Source organism: Pygoscelis adeliae, unplaced genomic scaffold (genome assembly GCF_000699105.1).
Source record: "Pygoscelis adeliae isolate BGI_AS28 unplaced genomic scaffold, ASM69910v1 Scaffold222, whole genome shotgun sequence".
NCBI classification, from domain to species: Eukaryota; Metazoa; Chordata; class Aves; order Sphenisciformes; family Spheniscidae; genus Pygoscelis; species Pygoscelis adeliae.
The window spans coordinates 1894814-1915305 of NW_008824309.1; the positions used below are offsets into that span (position 1 = coordinate 1894814).

Genomic DNA, 20492 nt, shown 5'->3' on the forward strand with positions numbered 1-20492 from the left:
GCAAACAGTTCCTTTCAAAACACCATGTAGTTTACATAAGTGAAAAGCAGAGTTTGCTTAGGAAAGGTGTGTTTGTTCCCTTCTTTCTTCAAGGATCTAGAAGTCTACGCTGACAAGCGGTGTGGCGCAGCAAGGGAGGAGCAGTAGAATGAAACAGCTGGTAAGGAGAACCCAATATCCACACTAGATGCATTTCAGGATTTTACTTCACGCTAGCTCTCTTCTTCATGCCCACTACTGGCTGAAGTATATTAGCTGGCTCAGCTTCAGAGGTTTTTTGTGCTTTTTCTCCTACCAGTTCACTTGCTTCGACACTGCTCCATGCGAGCCAAAACACAGTATGTGGGGGTGAGTGGGAGATTCGCTTCAAAGGTGTTCTCCTGATCTGACCTATCTTATGTTGACGTGGCAGGAATGTCTGTTGCCTCTTAAGTACCAGCCTACTTCTGGTGAGCATGGAGAGAAAAAGGACAATTTCGTGACTGCCCAATTCATCACAGGAACAGATTTTTTTCCATGTCGTATACAGTTCTAAGTGATGTTGATGAAACCTGTTCTTTATATGACCAGCAAACAAGTTCTTATTTGCTCCATTATATTCTTTTCCTAAAATGTTCCATTACAAGTTTGACTCGAACTTTAGATGAAAAATTTTACTAAATGCAAATACTAAACATGCTTTTTCTTATAATCTTTGGATGTCTGCTTGCATCATTTATGCACATACACTCTTCAGGTGGTGCGTACAATAGAAATGCCTAAAATACACAGCTAGCTAATCTTCCGCTGTGGTCCTCATCTCCTGAGCGCATTTAATAGAGTAAATAAGCAATATGGATTTTAACTGCACAAAATCAGGCATGATAATCAACAATTTGCCTTTTTGGACAGAATATTTGCTCTGTATTTTCCATAAATATTATTTAGATAGATGGATGTTTCTGAGTATGGCCTAGATATACTGTACAGACATTCATGTAATATAAGAAACCCTAAATTCATATGAATGGTGAAAATTAAACATTCACATATGGCTTTAGTTGATATCATTTAACTGCGGCTATAATCATGACAGAGATGTTTCATTATTTGATAGGAAAAAACGTGTATAGAGGCAAAGATAGATAAGAAAGATAAACATAATGAACAAGAAATTAGACTGTACATTTTAAAATTCTGTTAAGTGTTATTAGCGATCAACTGTAAGTCACAACTATAGCAAGTAATTTGTCATTGTAGCTCCAGCTCCAAGTTAATACCAAGTTGTATTAATGCACAATTTAAAAGTTAACATTAAAACAATTTTAAAAAGCAAAGAGCTTTCTTTTTCAATAGTGACTTAAAGTAACAGACCCTGCAGAAGGCCTTAGAGTTAACAGTCCGAAATTTTTCTGTTTACTCTACTTTTGTTATACTTGCCACATTCCAGAGACTCATCTGATCCATCTCCACAGTCATCATCATGGTCACATACAAACTGTTTGGGAATGCAGACTTTGTTATGGCACATGAAAGCATTCTCATCACAGGTGTTATTAGGAGCTAAGGAAAATACAGTACATAAAAATAAATGAAACTGAGAACAGTAAGATATACAGCAATTTTCTTATAGAAAGGTGAAATGAGAAGTAGTTAGTCTGAGTGGATTCAATGGAAATCACCATAACTTTTTAGTCATACAAAAAGCACCACACAATTCAATAACAGAAAAAGCTAATCATCACCACAAAGATAGCTAAAGAACTAAAGATAGCTAAAATCTCATGTAATCCCAGACAGAAAGGCTTCAGAAGTTGTAGACAATGTCTACAACTAACCTAAGGTCTGTCTCTGAGGAAAAGAACATGTGGGAAGTAGAAACGTCCTTCCTGTGTTACTCTGCTTCTGAACAAAAGCTCTTTAAAATCTGTAAATAGTCAAGATATAACTCAGCCTAGAAATGGTAAGTGATAGAATATGCATTCAGCGGAGAGAACATATTTCAATATTTTTAACCTATACCATTTTTATATCCATTAATAAAACAAAACCCCTAATGAAACTGCTACTGAACTCCTGACACTTTTAATAGAAACGTATCTGAGAAGAATGGAAGTAACAGTTTACAGGGCAAGGGATGTCAAGATCTGAACAATTAGCCAGAATAAATTGGAGACAGAACTGTATCTCCCTTTCTGATGCACAACCTCCCTGACATGCAGCAGCATTTTCTTCAGGAAGAGGAATAAAAATGCATAGTCAATAACGTGCTAATTTTAATTAGTAAACATGCTGTATAATGTCTATGACTTGACACACATACTGATCTTCAGCTGGTGTGCCTCAGTATATACTAACAAAACCTCAAGATGGTAGGCTGATTAAAACGTTGAAGGATCCTGGTATGTCTGCTCACATGTGGTCCATCAATCTTTAGAACAATCTTGACAGTATAAGGGTATGATACGACAGACATAAACAGTATCTGGATATTGTAAAGGCAAAAGTACCCAGAAAAGAAATACTATACATTTTTAACATGCGAACATACCACAGCCTGCTGTTGACAGTTCATCACTTCCATTAGGACAGTCTCTTTCACCGTCACAAAGCCAGTGCTGGGGAACACAGGCATGGGAGCCTAAGCAACTGAACGTATCTGCTGCACAGGTCACTGAACCTGAAAAAACATTACATGTGAGTGCTGAACATGTTTTAACTGTTGTTTTTTTTTTTTTTTTTAAAGGGGTAAAACTGGGTAAGGGGTTTTTATTTTAAAGCTGAAAGAAGATTTTGTTCTGCACGGTATGATAAACATACTGGCTAAGACTGTATTTTACAGTAAAATTTTGACAATCTACTATTTCTTCCATTCTTTCCATTTATTCAGTCTCTTAATTTTCTGCAAGGAAATGTAATTTACCATACTGCATGAAAACTATCCAACAGGACAACTTTTCAAACCAATTTTGGTCTTCATGTTTGACTGCATGTTTGGACTGATCAAACAAAGGAAGTCATCTTGTAAACCGCGTAATCCTGACATGACTATTATCTACGCCAGGAGGCTAAAGGTATTCAAAACTTGCATGAGTCAGCCCCATGTAGAAGAGAACAATGTGCACCAAGTACAATAGTAGTGGGAGTAAGAAAAAGTCTGACGGTTCTAATGCAAGTATCTCAACATATTGTTTATTTGACTAATATTTATTTTTTTACCAGGCTTTTCTCCAGATAAGAATATTATATCCTAGGATTAATTTTACTCTGTTTGGAAGCAAACTTTTGCGCGTTCCATCACTTAATGTATTCTCTTAGATAAGTAAAATATACTTCACTAAAAAGGAGATAGTGTAGTTTCTGCTTATTTTAATTAGAAATTAATAAAATAGTAAAACAAATTTTAAAAATTGATTTTTTTACTATTTATGCAAGAGAGACAACTTTTGTTTACTTATACTCTTTTGCCATTTTTTGATACTTCTGAAGTTAAACTTCATATTAAATAAATATTGTAGTTGTAAGACTGAAAAATCTGAAGTCATCTTGATCTCTCTTTTATTCTTGCGATTCAGATCTGCCTCCTGTTCCTAAGGAGAAATACAGCCTTAACTCTCCCCTCTTCGTTACCGGTGTGGATTTTTCCCTTTTCAAGAGACGGCCTACAATTTTATTGGTGGGCTTTCTTCTAACAAGAGATCTACAATGTATTGCAAGTCAAGATATCAAAAGAAGTAATTCTGAACAACCTTAAAAGAAAAAAAAAAAGGTATGTTGTAGTGACACTTTGCAATTTGCTGGCCTTTTGTTTTCCCCTCCCTTTTTCTATTTTCTGCTCTAAGTTTCCTATTAAGCTTCAGGCCCTGATGTTTCTTAGGGTTTCACATTGTTCTATAGTAGTCCCGGACGCGGTGCTTGTCTTCTCATTTCACACCTTCTCCTTTTCCTAGGGGAGAAAGGCAGAGAGAAATCTTCCCTTTCAAACAGACATTGCCTCCAACTCCCCAGTCCTCAGCGTGACCTGAATACCATGAAAAAGTGTATTGTAGATGGATGTCAACTTGGAAGTTAATGTAGTAATTCATTCATATTTTGCCATATTAGAACAGTATAATTTCCACCTTTGCCCTTTTAATTTGTTGGCATTTGTACATCTGTGTGTGATTAAGAAACTACTTTAACAAACCGCAACTCTGAACATAACCTGAAGAGATTTCCTCTCTGTCTACTTAATACTTCCAGTAAAGTTATCAACAACATTTTTACTGTGTTGTCACACATGAAATATGGAATAAAATACTCTCTGTTGAATGGGCTTTAAGTAAGAGGATTTTTGAAAAGGAACAAATATTTAAGAGCTAAAAGTTCACATTTTAAAAAGAAAATCTTAAAATACAGCATAGATAAGGATGGAACTAATGTATAAAATATCATGAGATTGTGACAATATGACTTGACACAATGTGATTTTCTTCTGAAAAGAATTCACTAATGCATTTCCAGTCAACTGAGCCCCAGAATGAAAGCAAAAATTTCAATTCCTTATGCAATTTGAAGGGTTTGGGAATTTGAGAGGAATATTATGCAATAATGCTTATGGCTGTATATACAAAAATTTAAAGGGAACAGGAGAAAAAGCTGGGGGAAAATAAACAACTTTAGAGTCTTCAAGCACCTACCGCTGAAACGTAAAACTCAAATAGCGATACAGGGGTTTTACCTCAAGGATGGGAATTGGAGAAAAGTTTGGCTCTCCTTTTGCCCATGCTGGTGTGCCATTCATATCTTCACTGACAGACTACATGCAAATCATATAGTCCCTGTTAAAAGGTATCTAGCTGCTGGTTGGAGCGGGCTGGGCGAGGATATCCTCTAATACCCTATCCTTAAAGCACACGCTCTTTGGACATGCTTTACATGTTCCCTTTCCACCACCTTCTTAGATCACTTGGTCTCTTTCAGTACGTATGATCTGACGCAATACAGAAAATTATTCTACTTACCACAAATAGCATCACTCTCATCTAAACCATCTCCACAGTCATCCTCACCATCACAAGTCCATTGCTTAGAGATGCATTTGTTTGCAGAGCAAGCAAATTGATTCCATGAACAAGACGAATCTAGGAACGACACCAGCCACTGCATTTGTTAGGTTCACAACAGCACTGCATTCCCTGTATTTTCTAGCATAGTTTCAGAATCTCCACACTGCTCCTTTCAGTCCTCCCAACTTTAGTGTATTAAAACACTCAAACACGTTATAATCCTAATCTTGGTATTCAGGATGTTACCAGTTTGTTTAAGAGTTTGCATTCACCAGCACATTTATAAAATAAATAAATAAATAGTAAAACATTCAAAATGCTTACATTCTAATATTTTGAGACATTTTTCTAGTGGGATGAGGGCAAACACAAAAATATGTCTGGTGTGTGTATTTCACATGGATGTTATAACTATAGCAAACTGCTTTATTTTGATAGTAGGGCAGAGACGGCACAGTTCAAATTTTCCAACACAGCCTTCCTCTTGGTATTGCAGTACTTAATTGCATCTTTAAAAGATTTCATGTTCTTTTCTCCCACAAGAAAAATTGTTGTGTATTTGCATTCTGTTGTCCCATTTAAACTTTTGTATACATTGAAAATAACGGCATGCTTCTGCATTTCAAAATCAGTCTGCACAACTGTTCTAAATAAGTGCTACTATTATGACCTTTCCTGAAAACTTCAAACCATCCGCTTCTTCCCAGACTTCTATCAAGAATAAAATTTATTTTGTTTTAAATGATGACAACAAATTTTAATATTAACAATAAAAAGAATTTTAGGTAATACAATCTGAATTTAAAAGTAGAGTGTTGTAACAACTACTTCAAAATGGGTAAGAGCAATAAGTAGGAAAAAAAAAAAGTACTAAACAGCCTTCCCTCTCTCCCACAAAAATCGGCTAATAGGTTTTACAATATTGCATATAAGTATGTATGTAATAAAACCTGGAAATGTAAACACTGAGTCAACACAAAGCCTTCTGATTTTCATAGTGCACAGCAGTCCCTAATTTTGAAGTTGTAAGATGTATATACATATATATATAATGTAAACTGCAAATCAAACACGGAAGCGTGTTGATAGAAACTGGGTCATGAAGAGAGTAACGTATAACTTTCAGTCATCTTAAGTGGGGTAAAGCAAAGAAAAAAAAAAGGAACATACAAATTTTAGGTTTTATTTAAATGGGGAATAGGAAAATTTGATAGTGCTTTTGCTGTTCTGCTACAATGTAATTATAGAAGTAATCCGTTCAGGTAATCCACACAAATTTAAGTTAAAAAACCAGCTCTCGCTAGGAGCAAAACCAACCTGCATTGCTCCTCAGTTAGATAGTGTTTAAGAATCTTAAAAGATCTGAGACAGAATGGACCCTTAACTTGGTTCACAGTTTATGCTGTATTTTATTCACACCCCTTTTGTTGTTACTTTAAATAATTATACCTGTATGGCCTCTGATGCAAAGAAATGTCTATTTTTATGCCATAAAGAGCTATTTCAGTTACTTCCTGTTGGGGTCACACAACATTGATACAAATTGATTATATATAAAACTGTCCTAATGAGGAATTATGAAGAATTAGTGAAATTGTTATATATTAAAACAATAGAAAGTCTGTATATAAATATATCTTTAGGAGAAAAAAAAATTTTGACAGGGCTTTCATTCTGGCATGAGAAAGGGTTTAAAATATTGGCAGCGTGAAGTATTAGAGAGTTGAATCTCAAAATGTAGTATTAAAGACCTTTTTATATAGGTCTAGATTCAATCTCTGAGATATAAATGCACACTTCTTTCTGTTTTCAGAGTGCATTACTGATTACAGAAATACAAATAAGATAAAATTCTCACCACAGTGCAATTCATCTACTCCATCCTCACAGTCTTTCTGCCCATCACAAAGCCAGGTGGTCAGAATACATCTTCCACTAGGACAACCAAAATAATTTTCTTCACATGTGGGTTTGTTTTGAACTGTGATAAAATAAAAAATGTAATGTAAAATGGTCTCTACTAGTATGATTAGGAGCCTAATACATTTCTGCTAAATTTCTGAATTCTAATGGACAACAAAGTGTTTATGTCTAAAAATGCAAAAAAAAAAAATACTATTTATGTTATTTGTGTTCATACAAATTAGAAAATAGTGATAGCTAAGTAGTTTAGGGAGCTGAAATACTTCATTTATTTAGAGAAGAATCAGAGCACAGCTTCAATCTAAATTAAAAGGACCTATAGAGGAAAGTAGTTCAGCTTACAGGTTTTGAGCTCAGGTAGATCAACATTGCTTCTTGTTTTACACCAGCTGAAGAAACTGCCCTTGTGATCTACCTGCCAGCATCTACAAGATAACCTAATTGTGGCAGTATTTTTGTCACATTCACTGGGATAAGCTACAAATCTGATGCATGCACTGACTAACTGGAGTTATACCACTGACGTTGGAGCCAGAGATTTAGACTTTGTCACAAATGAAAAAGTTGTTCTTCCTTGCCTTTTTTCTTTGTAGAGTGTGAAAGTAATTTAAGATTGTACTCTTATGAATGCTCAGAAAACAGACATGAAGAAAGAAAACATACCATATATTTAGTTTCATGATATAAGTACAAATATTAGTCTAATGACTAGGTTATTTTCAAAATCTCAAGCAAGGTCTTTGCCTGGGAAAACCCAGGTGATATACCCTAATTCCAAGCACTGGAGATCACTGAAGCTCTCTGCTAAGGTTTCTATTAATCCTTTAATGTACTGGGGCTATCAACACTGGTTTTGTTCCCTCCCACCCCTCCACCCCCCTTAAAAGAAAGTTAAAGTTATCATATTTATGGCTTCTACAGCTGTATGAATAAAAAAAAGAATAAAGAAAGAAGTGGGATGCCTACGATGACTGGGTAGATATTAAAGATTGTCTAAGTATAGCCACCCCTAAATGAGTTTTTGTCTTAATTTTCTGTAAGAACAATGACACTGAACAAAGACTGTTAATGGGAATTATCATATTCATAATAGAAACAACACTCAAAAACTTAATGTTCCAAAGTTGGTCAGTTTTGAATGAAATGGCAAACGAAATCACATGTAGGTTGAATCGGAATGGCATTGTTTCCAAGTAAAGGGAGGAATGATCCAGGCAATTAGTTACACATTAAAATGATGGAACTTTTTGGCACACATTTGAAAGACAGAATAAAGTAATACAAATAAATGGATGATGGAATAAAATGCAACATTAGTTTACTTATGCAACATTAGTTTACTGAAGCTATAGCACACTGCCCTCAAAATCTTCTTTGTTATGGAAAAAAAAAAACCCTATAGACAAACGAAATACAGTAAATCTAAGCTATTTTGACCTCAATGAAGCTTTATACGCAGCAAATTCTAAAGAATTATTAGATAATCTGGAGAATATGGAGATTAGAATGAAAAGTATAATTTAATATGCATCTGGTTTATAGGGAGGAAGAAAGTTCTTAATGTCAGGTTGATTGATGTTAGTGCTGAACTTCTAGGTTCCTTCTGGATCCTGGTAATATTTTCATCAATAAAGTTGGCACAAAATATATAAGAATTCTAACAGAAGCTTTTGGTGACACAATGGGCTCATCACACAGAAAAACAGAATATTAAATGGGAATAATCAGATGATGTTAATCACTAGTCTAGCAAAAATTGGATGGTAATTAATAACATAAAATCAAAAGTTTTATTTTTACTAATTAACATTTATTAATTAGTGAATATTTATTTTTACTAAATAATAATTCTTAGAAGAAAGAATTACAGGAAGATACTGTCACAGGAAGACAGTTACCATCTAGCACGGGTCAATTATGAAAACAAACATAAACAAACATTTAAAATGTATTTTCACCGATACAAGGCAAAAGTAAGATTTCATCTGTTATACTGGATACTGGTCTGGCATATTCAAGAGAGATGCAGGTTGAGATGACTAAGATGACACAAACAGATATCCCTATCTTGAAAGCAGGCATTCTAAAATGCCTTGGCTTACTTGCCATTGCAAGTAAAGAGTAAGGGTATGATTACTGAAGGACTACAAGGTCCTTCTCAGCATAAGAACAGCTATAAAGTGGAACACATGTAGACTAGAAATTAAAAGAATGAATGAGGTTCTGGAAGATGATAGTAATAGGAATACTATGAGCAAAAAACACTACTAATTTTTAATTCTACAGATTTTTGTATAAAAGCTCAAGGTACAGGAGAGGAGATACAGGCTTAACATCTCCAGTTTTTTTGCTAGTGCACTATCTTCAGTTTTATCAGAATTTCATAGGATGGGCCTAATCCTACAAATATGTATCAATAAACCTGTGCTCATTAAAGTGTTCTCATTCTAAATACAGTTTATCACTTATTTATTTATAGGTATGTTTACATATTGTACTTAATATTCTCAAACTTAAATGAGGGGTTCTGAATAATAAAAGAGCAAACACATAAATGCTGTCCTTCATTAGGTAAGTATTTAATATTGTGAATAATTCATTGGATAACATTAAATATGGTATTAAATATCTCAACGATCAGGCTTAAGGACTGTATAATCCCTAAAAAAAAAAAATCTTACAACCCCCGACAATTTAGAAAATAAATATTTATTCATAATACAGCTAGATATTTATACTCATTCATCATTAAGAATTTGATTTTGTACAACACTTCAGAATTTAGGGTAATCCAAATAACCTGTGAAATAATAGAAAGCAGATGCTAAAACTGTGATTATGAGATAACGAGCATTTCTCAGGGCTGCAGAAGAGACTTGCAGAAAAGCACTATACTCCTGCATGAGGGATATTTCTCTCCATTGTTTCTAGATAGGCTCAGAGGGCAAAACTATTTAAACATTTAAAACTTTATGTTAACTTCTGAAGTTCATCGACACTTACTCCGGTCATTCTGATAAAAATTGCATCATGAAGTCTCATGAAAGTAGAGGCTTTCCTTCAAATTTATATATGCATATATCTTGAAAATGTATGTTTCTAATGTGTTAGTATTCTACCTTCTCAAGAAAAACTGTCAGATGAGAAATCGCAAAAATAAGACTTTAAAATGTCAAGTAAGTTTGCTTCTTGCTTCTTCCACATAAGATATTTACCTCAGTTGTTGTTGTTGTTATGGGTTCTTTGCTCACCTCTGTTTTAATAAGTTTTTCATATGATTCATTTTCCAAGACACTAAGATTATGTGTTTTTTTTTTTTCTACATGTCATAAGGGTGTAATGTCTTTCCCATAGGAGAGTAGAAAAAGACAGGGAAAACCTAGAAAATTACACAATCTCCAGCTGTAAATTCCTCTTCCTTTTCTGGAAGCGTACCATCTCAGCCCTGGGACTGGGACTCAAGTGTACCATGATCTCTTTGTACTGGCTGAAGACCAGAACAATCACAAAAGCAATAACCCTGGATTCTACCCTGGCAACCTACCCCAAGTACTTCAACAAAATAAAAGAAAAAGTTAAAAAAGTAAACAAGAAAAGAAATATCATCCACTAAAGTAGTAGCTAATAAAAGTTCCCAAGTGATTGTGCTGAAGCTTGATGAGCTTGACATTTTAATGACTGATGTTTTACTTAAATAAAAATGATTAATGACAGACCTAACCTCGAGGAAATAGAAAGCCAGACATTACAGTTTTCTTCAGAGAGATGCATTAGTAATTTGTAATAATTTGCATAATCCAATGAAACACAAAATAAAGATTGGTGAAAAAAACTGCATTCAGCATTATATTAATCTCTGTATTAAATAAAACAATATTGACCAAATAAACATTTTGCACCACAATTAGAAAAAAGAACCAGAAATATAGGAATATCTTTTTCAAAAGAAGTAAATTAATTTTGTCTTTTTTTCTTTTTCACAGTTACCTGGGCATTTCAGTTCATCTGTATAATCTCCACAGTCATTAGATCCATCACATATCCATTCTGGCAGTATACAAAGTGAAGTCGAATTACAGCTAATAAATCCTGAAGATTTTATTCCAAGTTTATAGAAGTAAGCACAGTTTGTATTATCTGGAAAGAGACACTAAATTACTATATCACACCTAATACAGATTGAGACCCTTATAGTTTGGTTTTCAGGTTTAGCTTGAGTTTGCGCAGGCCATGCAGCTGCTGGTTCCTAACTAGTAATGACTATGAATTAACTGCTATATAACAAGGAATAATCACGGAACAGATGCTACGATGCAGCACAGACAAACACGAACTTACTACAGTTCTTTTCATCTGAAGCATCTGCACAATCAATGATCTGGTTGCACTGTGCTGATTTTCCAATGCAAATCCCATCTGCACAATGGAATTCTGTGGAAGCACACGTTGAACCTATAACATATGGTTATAAAAGATGTAAATTTGTGTACTAAACAGACTCTTCAGATGCATATTATATGTATTATGTTTAAACCTTCTACCTTTTAGGATGAGGCATTCAGAACACACTGTACCTTCCATAGCTAAAAATTCAGTAGATATATAAGGTCTAATAAACTTGAAAGCATAAGTTTCTAATTTTTAAATTTATCTTGTGAGCCTAAAAGTCTCTCTCTAGGTAATTCAACTCAATTTGAGATAATCACCATGTGAGGAACGAAGAAGCACTTTCAGGACCATCTATGAATCTCAGATTTCTTTCATGTAACACCAGGTCGGGGGGGTTTGCCTATATGCTTTTCTCTCTACTCATATTCAGCTACATTATTAAAAAACCACGCAGTGCTTTCAAAAAAGTGCTAGTTACTACAGCTACACAGATTTCAGCTATACATTGTGGAATAATTTCCCCTCCAATCTTTCTGAGTTGTAACTAAGGATTTGTGTTGTCTGCTACCTAGCCTTTATTCATTGGCTGATGCACAGATACAAATATTCATGTTTTAAGACATAAAAACAATTCTGATATAAAAAGGAGAACAACTCTGTTAAGTTTTGCAAAGGACACAGACATTGCCATATATCTGAGAAGCAAAGAAATAGAACGCTAGCTACTTCAAAGAAGAAACAGTGCAGCAGATGCAGAGAAGAAATCACCCATCTTTCAACCTTTCCGTCTTTCAACCTATGGTAAAGATACTCTCTCATTTATTACTTCAGGGAAGCAGCAGCAACGGTATTTTCTGAGTTTTCCATAGCCAAACCAATCTAGAGGACTGGAGGTGTAAACCAAAATTGGTCTTCATATCAATCCCAACATACGCTCTCTCAAACATACCAGTGTGCACCTGCTTGTTTTTGAATTCTAACAAAACAAATCCCAGCACCTGTAATTCCAGTAAGGTTATATGCATTTTCTAGCTACTTCTATTTACATAGTAAGTATTTACAGAGCAACATTCTGAAATCACCTTGGAAGTAACCATCATTTACCTTTACAGTCAAATTCATCAGAGTTGTCACCACAGTCATTTGCACCATCACACACTTTGTTACTTGAAACACAGCGACGATTAGAACATGGCTTGAAACCCTTCCGACAGCCTCTATTTTCTGGAAAGTTAAGTACAAGCACATAATTTCATTGAGACACTTGATATATAATAAAAGTAGCCTTATATTAAAACCAGACTAACATTCCAGAAACACATTTTGAATGAAAATGCTACAGGAAAAACTTCAGAAATTGTTCATTTATTGTCCAGCAGAAGAACTTGGACTGAAAAACAGAAAAAGAAATGAAAGCACGATGAGAAAGAATGACAAAAAATGAAAAAGGAAAGCCTAACTCCCAATTTTCATTATCTTGTGGTATAAAAAGCCCATGTGCTTTAAATGCATTTGTTTAGACACGCTTTTGTTAGGCATGTGACAGTGTTTGCATATAGCATCAGTAATTCTGTCACACAGAATGAAACATACCAAATTTGCCCTAAACCAAAGTAGGAATAAATGGAGAGTAAAATAACAAAAAATATTAGCAGAAAAGTTTCTGGATTTCTGAATACCAATACTGCAGGTGTTCTGCTCAAGTAGGTATACTATTGAAGAAGGTATGAATTTTACATATGTGGATATGTTTGAAAATTCAGGAATTACTTACTAAAGCCCTAGACATTGTAGAAGTCATGCCACAATAATATATAAATGATGTTCATTGATTTAGTTAATCAATAATAATGAGTCCAGCATCCTGTACCTTATCAGATTCAGAAAACAACATACTGTATATGACCTAGTGCATGACAGAATCACAGTTCTTCCTGCTTTTTCCAATGTGTAGCAAAAAGTTCAGTATGGTTGATTTAAATCAGGCAAAATGTCACGCTGCAAATTAATATAATGTCCTTCATAAAATTATGTGGCAAATCCATGGAAAGACAAATTGCTGGATCTTGCATTTATGTTTTTTCAGTAGTGTATAATGAAGTATAAAATCGTTTTAGCAGCTCACTAAACCTCAAACCTATACTAACATACAAGACAACTTCTCTGGAATGACAAGAAAGAGTATTTTGAGATTCTTCACCAGCTACAACCTTATTTATTCCCAGATTATTTTCTCTCTATTCCTTCAACCTACTCCCCTCTCCTAACAAAGTAAAAGAAACTATATGAAATCTTAATCTTTCTTCCATGGACTGTGAATGAAATAAATGACTAAAATTAATAGTAGAGAGAAAGAGGTTTAACACATACAAAAATATAGCTGACTGGGTATTTTGGTGGTGGTGTCGGTTTTGGGTTTTTTGTTTTTTGGTTATTTTTAATTACTTCTTATGTCTAAGCAAGATACATACATGAATACAAATATGTCAACACATACTTAGTAAGGAAACCTAAGAAGGAATTCACAGACATCAGTCATTTATTTTTCAGTGATGTGAAGCTGCTACTTGTAATTCAAGGGCCTTTTCCCCCTGGTAACTAGAAGTGTTTTGTATAGTCCGGATTCTTATTTCCTTGTCTGATGCATTGTCTTTTTTTTTCAGATTCAAACAAGCCAACCTCCTTAGTTATCTACGTGTAGATAATCTGATGACATGACATGATCAAAGCAATTATCACACAGAAGTCTGAAAGCTAACAGGGCACAAATTGAAGATGAAAGAAGAAAAAAAATTACATAGTATCAGTTGCTATACTCAGATGGTTGGCGTTAATCTTTGTAAGGAAAAAGAAAAAAGAAGAAAGCTATTCCATTTATTTTTTCCAGTATCAACCTTGGCTATTATTACAGTATCAACCTTGGAGTTGGACTCAATGACCCTTATAGGTCCCTTCCAACTTGAGATATTCCATGATTCTATTAAAATGGCAGAGGTGAACTCCAGGAATTAAAGCAGACATTTTCATAACACTATAGAGGTGGCAGGTATAAACATAATGGGTGGGTTTGAAATGACATGAAATTGTTCATATGGAAAACAGAAGAGATACCAACGCGGTGATATGAATATACAGAACAAGAGAAAGGCCAAGAGTTACAGGCACACAGGTAACAAGGAGATTTCACTTAACATGCAGGATACATGAATTCACTAAGGTGACCCAGTGATTTAGGGAAATTATTTGAATGGTAGTGTTTTAGATGCTGCAGCAGGCAAACTCATTTGGACACTAAATACCTGGAATTGATTCAGTTAGTGATTATTAGGGGGGGGGGAAAAGAAAGATCGAATCCCTTGGGAAAAATGTGAAAGTAAAGAGTAGACACCCTTGTGTCTAACTTGTTGCAAGATGCAGACTGATTGGTGGGAAGAATAACAACATTATAAACTTAAACAGAAAACTGTGTGGAAAGATTTCTATTACACAGCCATTTTTGTATTTTATAATACTTCTATTTTTGTGTTTTCTATTCACAATCGGAGAAAATCTTATTAAATACGGAAAACAATGAAAATTGCTGAATTAAAGCTGAAAATACTCAATTTTTCATCTTTAAGAAAGCAGCTAGCTGTTGTTTTCCTTATTTTTGTTTCAGAAACAGAAATATGAGAACATCTGAGGTGCTTTTTTAAAATGTAAGTCAGCTAATACATGAAGTTTGCGAGGAAAATATATTCAGGTATAAGTAATTCTATCCATATAATGTCAGGGTTTTTTTAATGTGCGAGTTGGCATTTTCTTCTTGTGCATCTTGGCAAGCAGTTGGTATGAATAAGTAGAGAAGTCACAGAGGAACCAATATAAGCATGTATAACTAAAATAAGAATGTGAAGGTGAAACATCTGGAAATACTTACCACAGTAGAAAAGTTTCTCATCAGACTTGTCCTTACAATGAGCAATGCCATCACAAGTCAGCTGATAATCAATACATTCACCATTTCCACATTCAAACTCAGAATAAATGTTGCAAGTAGAATTTTTAGCTAAAAATAAAACATATTAACACATAATTTTTAATAGCTTTTACACTTAGTGAAAATGAGAAAAATGTTGGCTGCATTTAAAACATCTCCTACACAGTTTTTTAAAACCTGCGTACAAAAAAAAACCCACCATAGCATCAGAACTTAAAAGCTTCTACAGAGCGGTGGCCTGCAAGACTGCTATACTTCTCTGTAAATTTGTTGATATTATGCAGGATTGAGGACTGATATCTACATAGCAAACAATTTTCAGAAATTTTATGTTGGGGTGAATTCCTAACCAAGGTAAGAAAGAGTCTGTAAAAGAAAAATACATAGCCAAATATTCATGAACGAACATGTAGTGAAGCAACTTAAAGGCAGCGATTCTGATAAGATGATGACATTGTAACTACTGTGCTCAGCTATCCTCTACCCACACATGGCTCTCCACAACCCCGAGCTCGCATGCAACCGTTTCTTAACAGGTGTTTAAAAAAAACCTCTTCAGCATAGAACATCCAAGAGCAAGAAGTAAACGCTTACCATTACCTAGCAGTTAATTTGAACTCTCAACTCTGTTTTGTGGCACTGTGCAGCTGCTCAGTGTGTACACAGGTACCAGCACCAATGTACTACCTCCAACGTTGAAGATACAGCCTAACACCCAATGAAGAAAACCTGCTGTGTGCACTTCACCTATTTCTTTTTATTCACAAAAAATCATTTGTAGACATGTAATTTTTTTGTGTTTTCGCCTTCTCAGAGTGGATGTTTTATCTATTATTTTAGAAGAGAACAAGACGTACATTTAATATTTTGACTCCTGCTTTCTCTTGCACATGGATTTTCTATTAGTTCAGTTAGAAACTAAAAAAGTATCACAAAATTTACACAGAACAATTTGGTCATGAACTTTGTGATAGTACATTTACTTCATGTGTATGGTTCTAAACAAAATATCAAACTTGAGAGGAAGGAGAAGCATATAGGACAATTCAAGAGGAAGAATAGGGAAATGATACCTAATTATTATGCCTTTTTCTTGTTTCCATTATAATTACTTCAGCACAAATTCAGAAAGAACTGATGTCCGCTATATGCAAAAGTCAAGCTAATATAAATTGAAAACATTTCTTGATTTGATTCAAACATGAAGAAAAATATAAAAGAAGGGCTGAAATTATAGATTCTGGACAAGGTGAGATCTGATCTTGAATATGATTTATACAATCCTTTAAATGTTAATCAAGTTTATCGCAGCATTTGTTTTTCTCTCTTTTTCCCCCATTTTTTAGCATTGTCAGAACTTAGATTTTTAGGAAAAGTCATTCTCAATTACATTTGTAGTTCACCTAGTTCAGCATCTTAGACTGCAATCTTCAGAGAAAGATGGCAAAAAAAAAAAAAAGTATGTATACATTTGTATATATACAGTATAATCTGCCCTCAGTTAAAGTCTAACTGAAAACCCTTGTAGACATTGCTTCAAACCCTGACTTTCAGAAACAAAGCATTTTAATGCCTTTCAAAACAGTTTATTTGATTAAAAACAAGTAGTCTGGGTAGTCTTATTACCCATATAATCATCCAATCCCTCTTTGAATTTTACTGAAGCTTTGTCTCAAGAATCTTGACTGGCAGTAAGTTATATAGTCTAATTACACTTTGAAAGGGCAGTTAATTCCTTTTATCAGTTGGAATGGCTAACTTTCAATTTAATTGAGTATCCCTTTCAACTGTGTTACGAAAAAAGAAACTTCTGATCTCACAGCTAAACTATAAAGTCTGTCTTGTTTCCATCCTTCCTGTGTTAGTCAACCCCAGTGTTTAATGTCTAAGTCTTTCTTTTTTTTTTTTTTAAACTAATAACTCAGACGAACATTTCCTGCAAACATTCTACAAAATAATTTAGAAGATGGAATCTTATATCATGGTCTAGATGAGGATTTAAACACTGTTTTACCTAATAGCGATTTTAAGATTTGAAATGCTTTTGTAAAAATATAAATGCTATACATTATTATTAAATAAATTATCAAACCTATGAATTTATCTGCTTGAACCTCTTTCACTTCCACTGCTGATCACTGCCTCAACAAGGTAAAGAAACAGGTGAGAAAAAGTGCTTTCATTAAGGTTCAACTTCAGTAACTCATCTGATACAGCCCTAGACAGACCCAATGGATGCATGTAGATACTTTTATCTATCTCAGTAGTAATTATGATAGATATTTAACAACCATAACTATTACTAAGAAAGTAGTATCTTACTACCATGAAAGCAGTTATGTTTTTCATCTTGGTTGGGTTTTTTTCAACCTCTTTGGGATGCCAGCAGCCATCTTTCTCTCCCACCTCCAAACAAATCAGGAGTTTTATTGCATTCATGCAACGAGTTTAAATCTTTACATGAAATAAATAAAGTCCATTACATTTAATGAAGGTAAACTGAGGATCAGTGAAGGATTTGTCTCCATACTGCTCCAGACATTAAGAATTCCAACTCTTCTTTGTATTTCTTCTGATTCTAATTAATTTAGGAAACTGAAACATTTATGATATAAATACCTTAAACAAGCATTGAAAAACTTTTAACCTGCTACAATTTGATCCTGTCTTCTTTATCAGCCAATGAGGTTTCTGCTCTGCTGCGAGGAAGTGAAAAAACCCATTAGGCTCTTGCCAGCCTCGCAATGAAGGAAAAATTCCTTGCCAGATTCAGAGAAGGCAATGGCAGTTAATTCCAAGTCTTTAGCAATTCCTGTACTTTAGCATATGCTGTCTCATGGGTAAAGGGATGGGGGAATGCTAGCTCAGCAAGTGACAGACCTGACCCACAAGACCAAGTGCAGGCTGGTAGGCAATGGAACTTAAGGAAATTTTCCAGCTCCAAGAAGTCTCTTGAAGGATCAAAATCAATAAAGCCTGACAGTGTGGGAGGGTGAAATAAGGTGATTATATAAGCCTGGTGGCAATATTCCATCTGCAGGAAGCAGAAACATTTGGCTCTAGTGGAAAATATCTTTTTGTAAAGTCTTAATTAATACCTTTGAACCACTAACAATCAGATACCTGTCCATACCATCTCAATTGATCTCTGGATTCTGTTACTAGACTAAAAGTCTGCTACTCTGAAACAGTGTTATAGTTTAAATTGAAATCTTTATCACTGCAAATCATCTGTAAAATTCATTGTCTCTCAATTATACAGCTAGACAAAGCAGTTTTTGAATAAGAGCAGTAAATGTAATACAGGTTAATTGTACACTACTTTAATTGCATCTTGACTCTAGATCAGCAGTGTATTCTCTGTTGTGAAAGATAAGAGTTTTAACCCTCATACTTCCATATATTTAATTACAGGTCTTTCTGTGAAATCTCAGTGACCTTATAATGCACTGTGTAAAGACTTAGTTTACAACTAACAGCAACATGTATGTGTGAGCCAAAGGTAAAGGTGGAAGGTGAACTATGAAGTGTGTGAAAGTGCAGAACAAAACTGTAGCAATTCACGTATTTGTTTGGGACATGTTGGTAGCTACTGTATGATTATACTGATTATCTGCATGATCAGTTTCTGGTTTAATTTATTAGCAATATTTTAGGAAATTAAGCAAGAGGCAAAGCTATGGATCCTAAATAAACATGACAAAAGAAATCTTATGATTAAAATCTTAGATACAATAACCAAGCAATTAGCTTGGTTTGGTATAAAACTAATTACAGGCTTCTCACAAAGCTATGTAGCTGAGCTGCCAAACCTAAGAATCTGATTCTAAAGAACGAGGGTCTAGCCCTAATGATGCCTTAAGCCAATTTAAAATCACACCAATACTTAAAGGTGTAATTCTACCCTTTCCCTCATCACAGTCTTCTGTTCTCACTAGTTCTCTTTAGCTGGCTCTAGTGATCTTGCAGTGTCAAGTTGAATGAGCTCTGCTCACTGGTCCAACTAAAACTAGGTGTAAAACCAAAAAAAACTGATTCCCAGTTAAGCAAGTTAGTTAAATCATCATTCAGTTACACAGCTGTTACTGCTGATGAAAGGCATATGGTGGGAGGGAGAATAAGACTGTCCTTAGCAGAAGCACACTTCTTGGTCTTCTTCAACTGATCATTAAACAACAGTATTCTTTCCTGTTATGAAAGTACTATTGTCTCAGATGTACCAGGAAAGCCTAATATCATTGCAGCATGAAAAATATCAGTGGCATGACCAAAATAACCTCTAGTAGCAAAGGAGTAGGTTTGCAAAATAACCCGTACAGGTATGTCAATGAAGGACTATATCTCTTCATGTCCCACATCAACACAGCTCTGCATATACAGACTAGCATTTTAAAAGTGACTATCAGTAGAAAAGAAGCCACTTGTTAGGCTGTTCAGGAGCAGTAGACTGCCACAGTAGAGTCTAAAGCAGGTAAACTGTGTAAGCTTCTAGCAGGATGGTAAATCTTGCTAAATCATGTACAAAGCTTAAATATAATTTTTCTTGAATTTTATAGTGCCTCTCTACTGTTATGATCAAAAATTTTGATTTAGAGAAAGCAGGTGGGTCAAAGCTATGAAACTGAAGCAGCAGAACAGGCATACTTAGCAGATATGGAAGTGGAGAACTTGATCTAAGAGTTGGGATTTCTACTCCACAGACGTGAAGGTCCGATAAACCACTGGAATTTGGAAGGGGTCTCTAACTGTGACAGAAGATCTGCAATACAGTGACATTAACAAAGACATAAGGAACCACACGGTTCCTTAATAGCACAAAGTCATGTTCCACATTATGAATGTGGGTCATCCCGGGGGGGACAGCCCAAAGTTTTCCAAAAAAACCTGCTAAGGCACAGCATTAGCAAAGTGGCAGAGACTTTCTCCAAATTATTAGAAAAGCCAGAAGAGTGCAGAGTGTGTATATGTATCACATCCTTCCAAATTACCAGCACATACTTCCATATTCATAAACATCAATTCTGCATAGGGACAGTGTGATCTAAAAAAAGCTGCAATGGATGACCATATGTTCTGAACCACTTGTGAACTACAAAAAATGATGAGCCAAGGAGAATCTCCATCCTTTATTGGATGCGGGGGGGAACATTGTCACCGAGGATGAGGAAAAGGCT

The 20492-nt window shown here is 34.7% G+C and overlaps 1 protein-coding gene across 1 annotated transcript in view; it reads right to left on the minus strand.

The window, feature by feature from the left end:
* The window catches only part of LRP1B (low density lipoprotein receptor-related protein 1B), a 614444-nt gene that overhangs the window by 134541 nt on the left and 459411 nt on the right, over positions 1-20492 (minus strand). The window contains exons 46-53 of the mRNA XM_009319022.1: positions 15259-15387; positions 12444-12563; positions 11289-11402; positions 10938-11087; positions 6886-7008; positions 4983-5102; positions 2531-2659; positions 1420-1542 (exon numbers count right to left, since the gene is read on the minus strand). Of these exons, the coding sequence (XP_009317297.1) occupies positions 1420-1542; positions 2531-2659; positions 4983-5102; positions 6886-7008; positions 10938-11087; positions 11289-11402; positions 12444-12563; positions 15259-15387 (1008 nt within the window). The remainder of the gene's footprint in view (positions 1-1419; positions 1543-2530; positions 2660-4982; positions 5103-6885; positions 7009-10937; positions 11088-11288; positions 11403-12443; positions 12564-15258; positions 15388-20492) is intronic.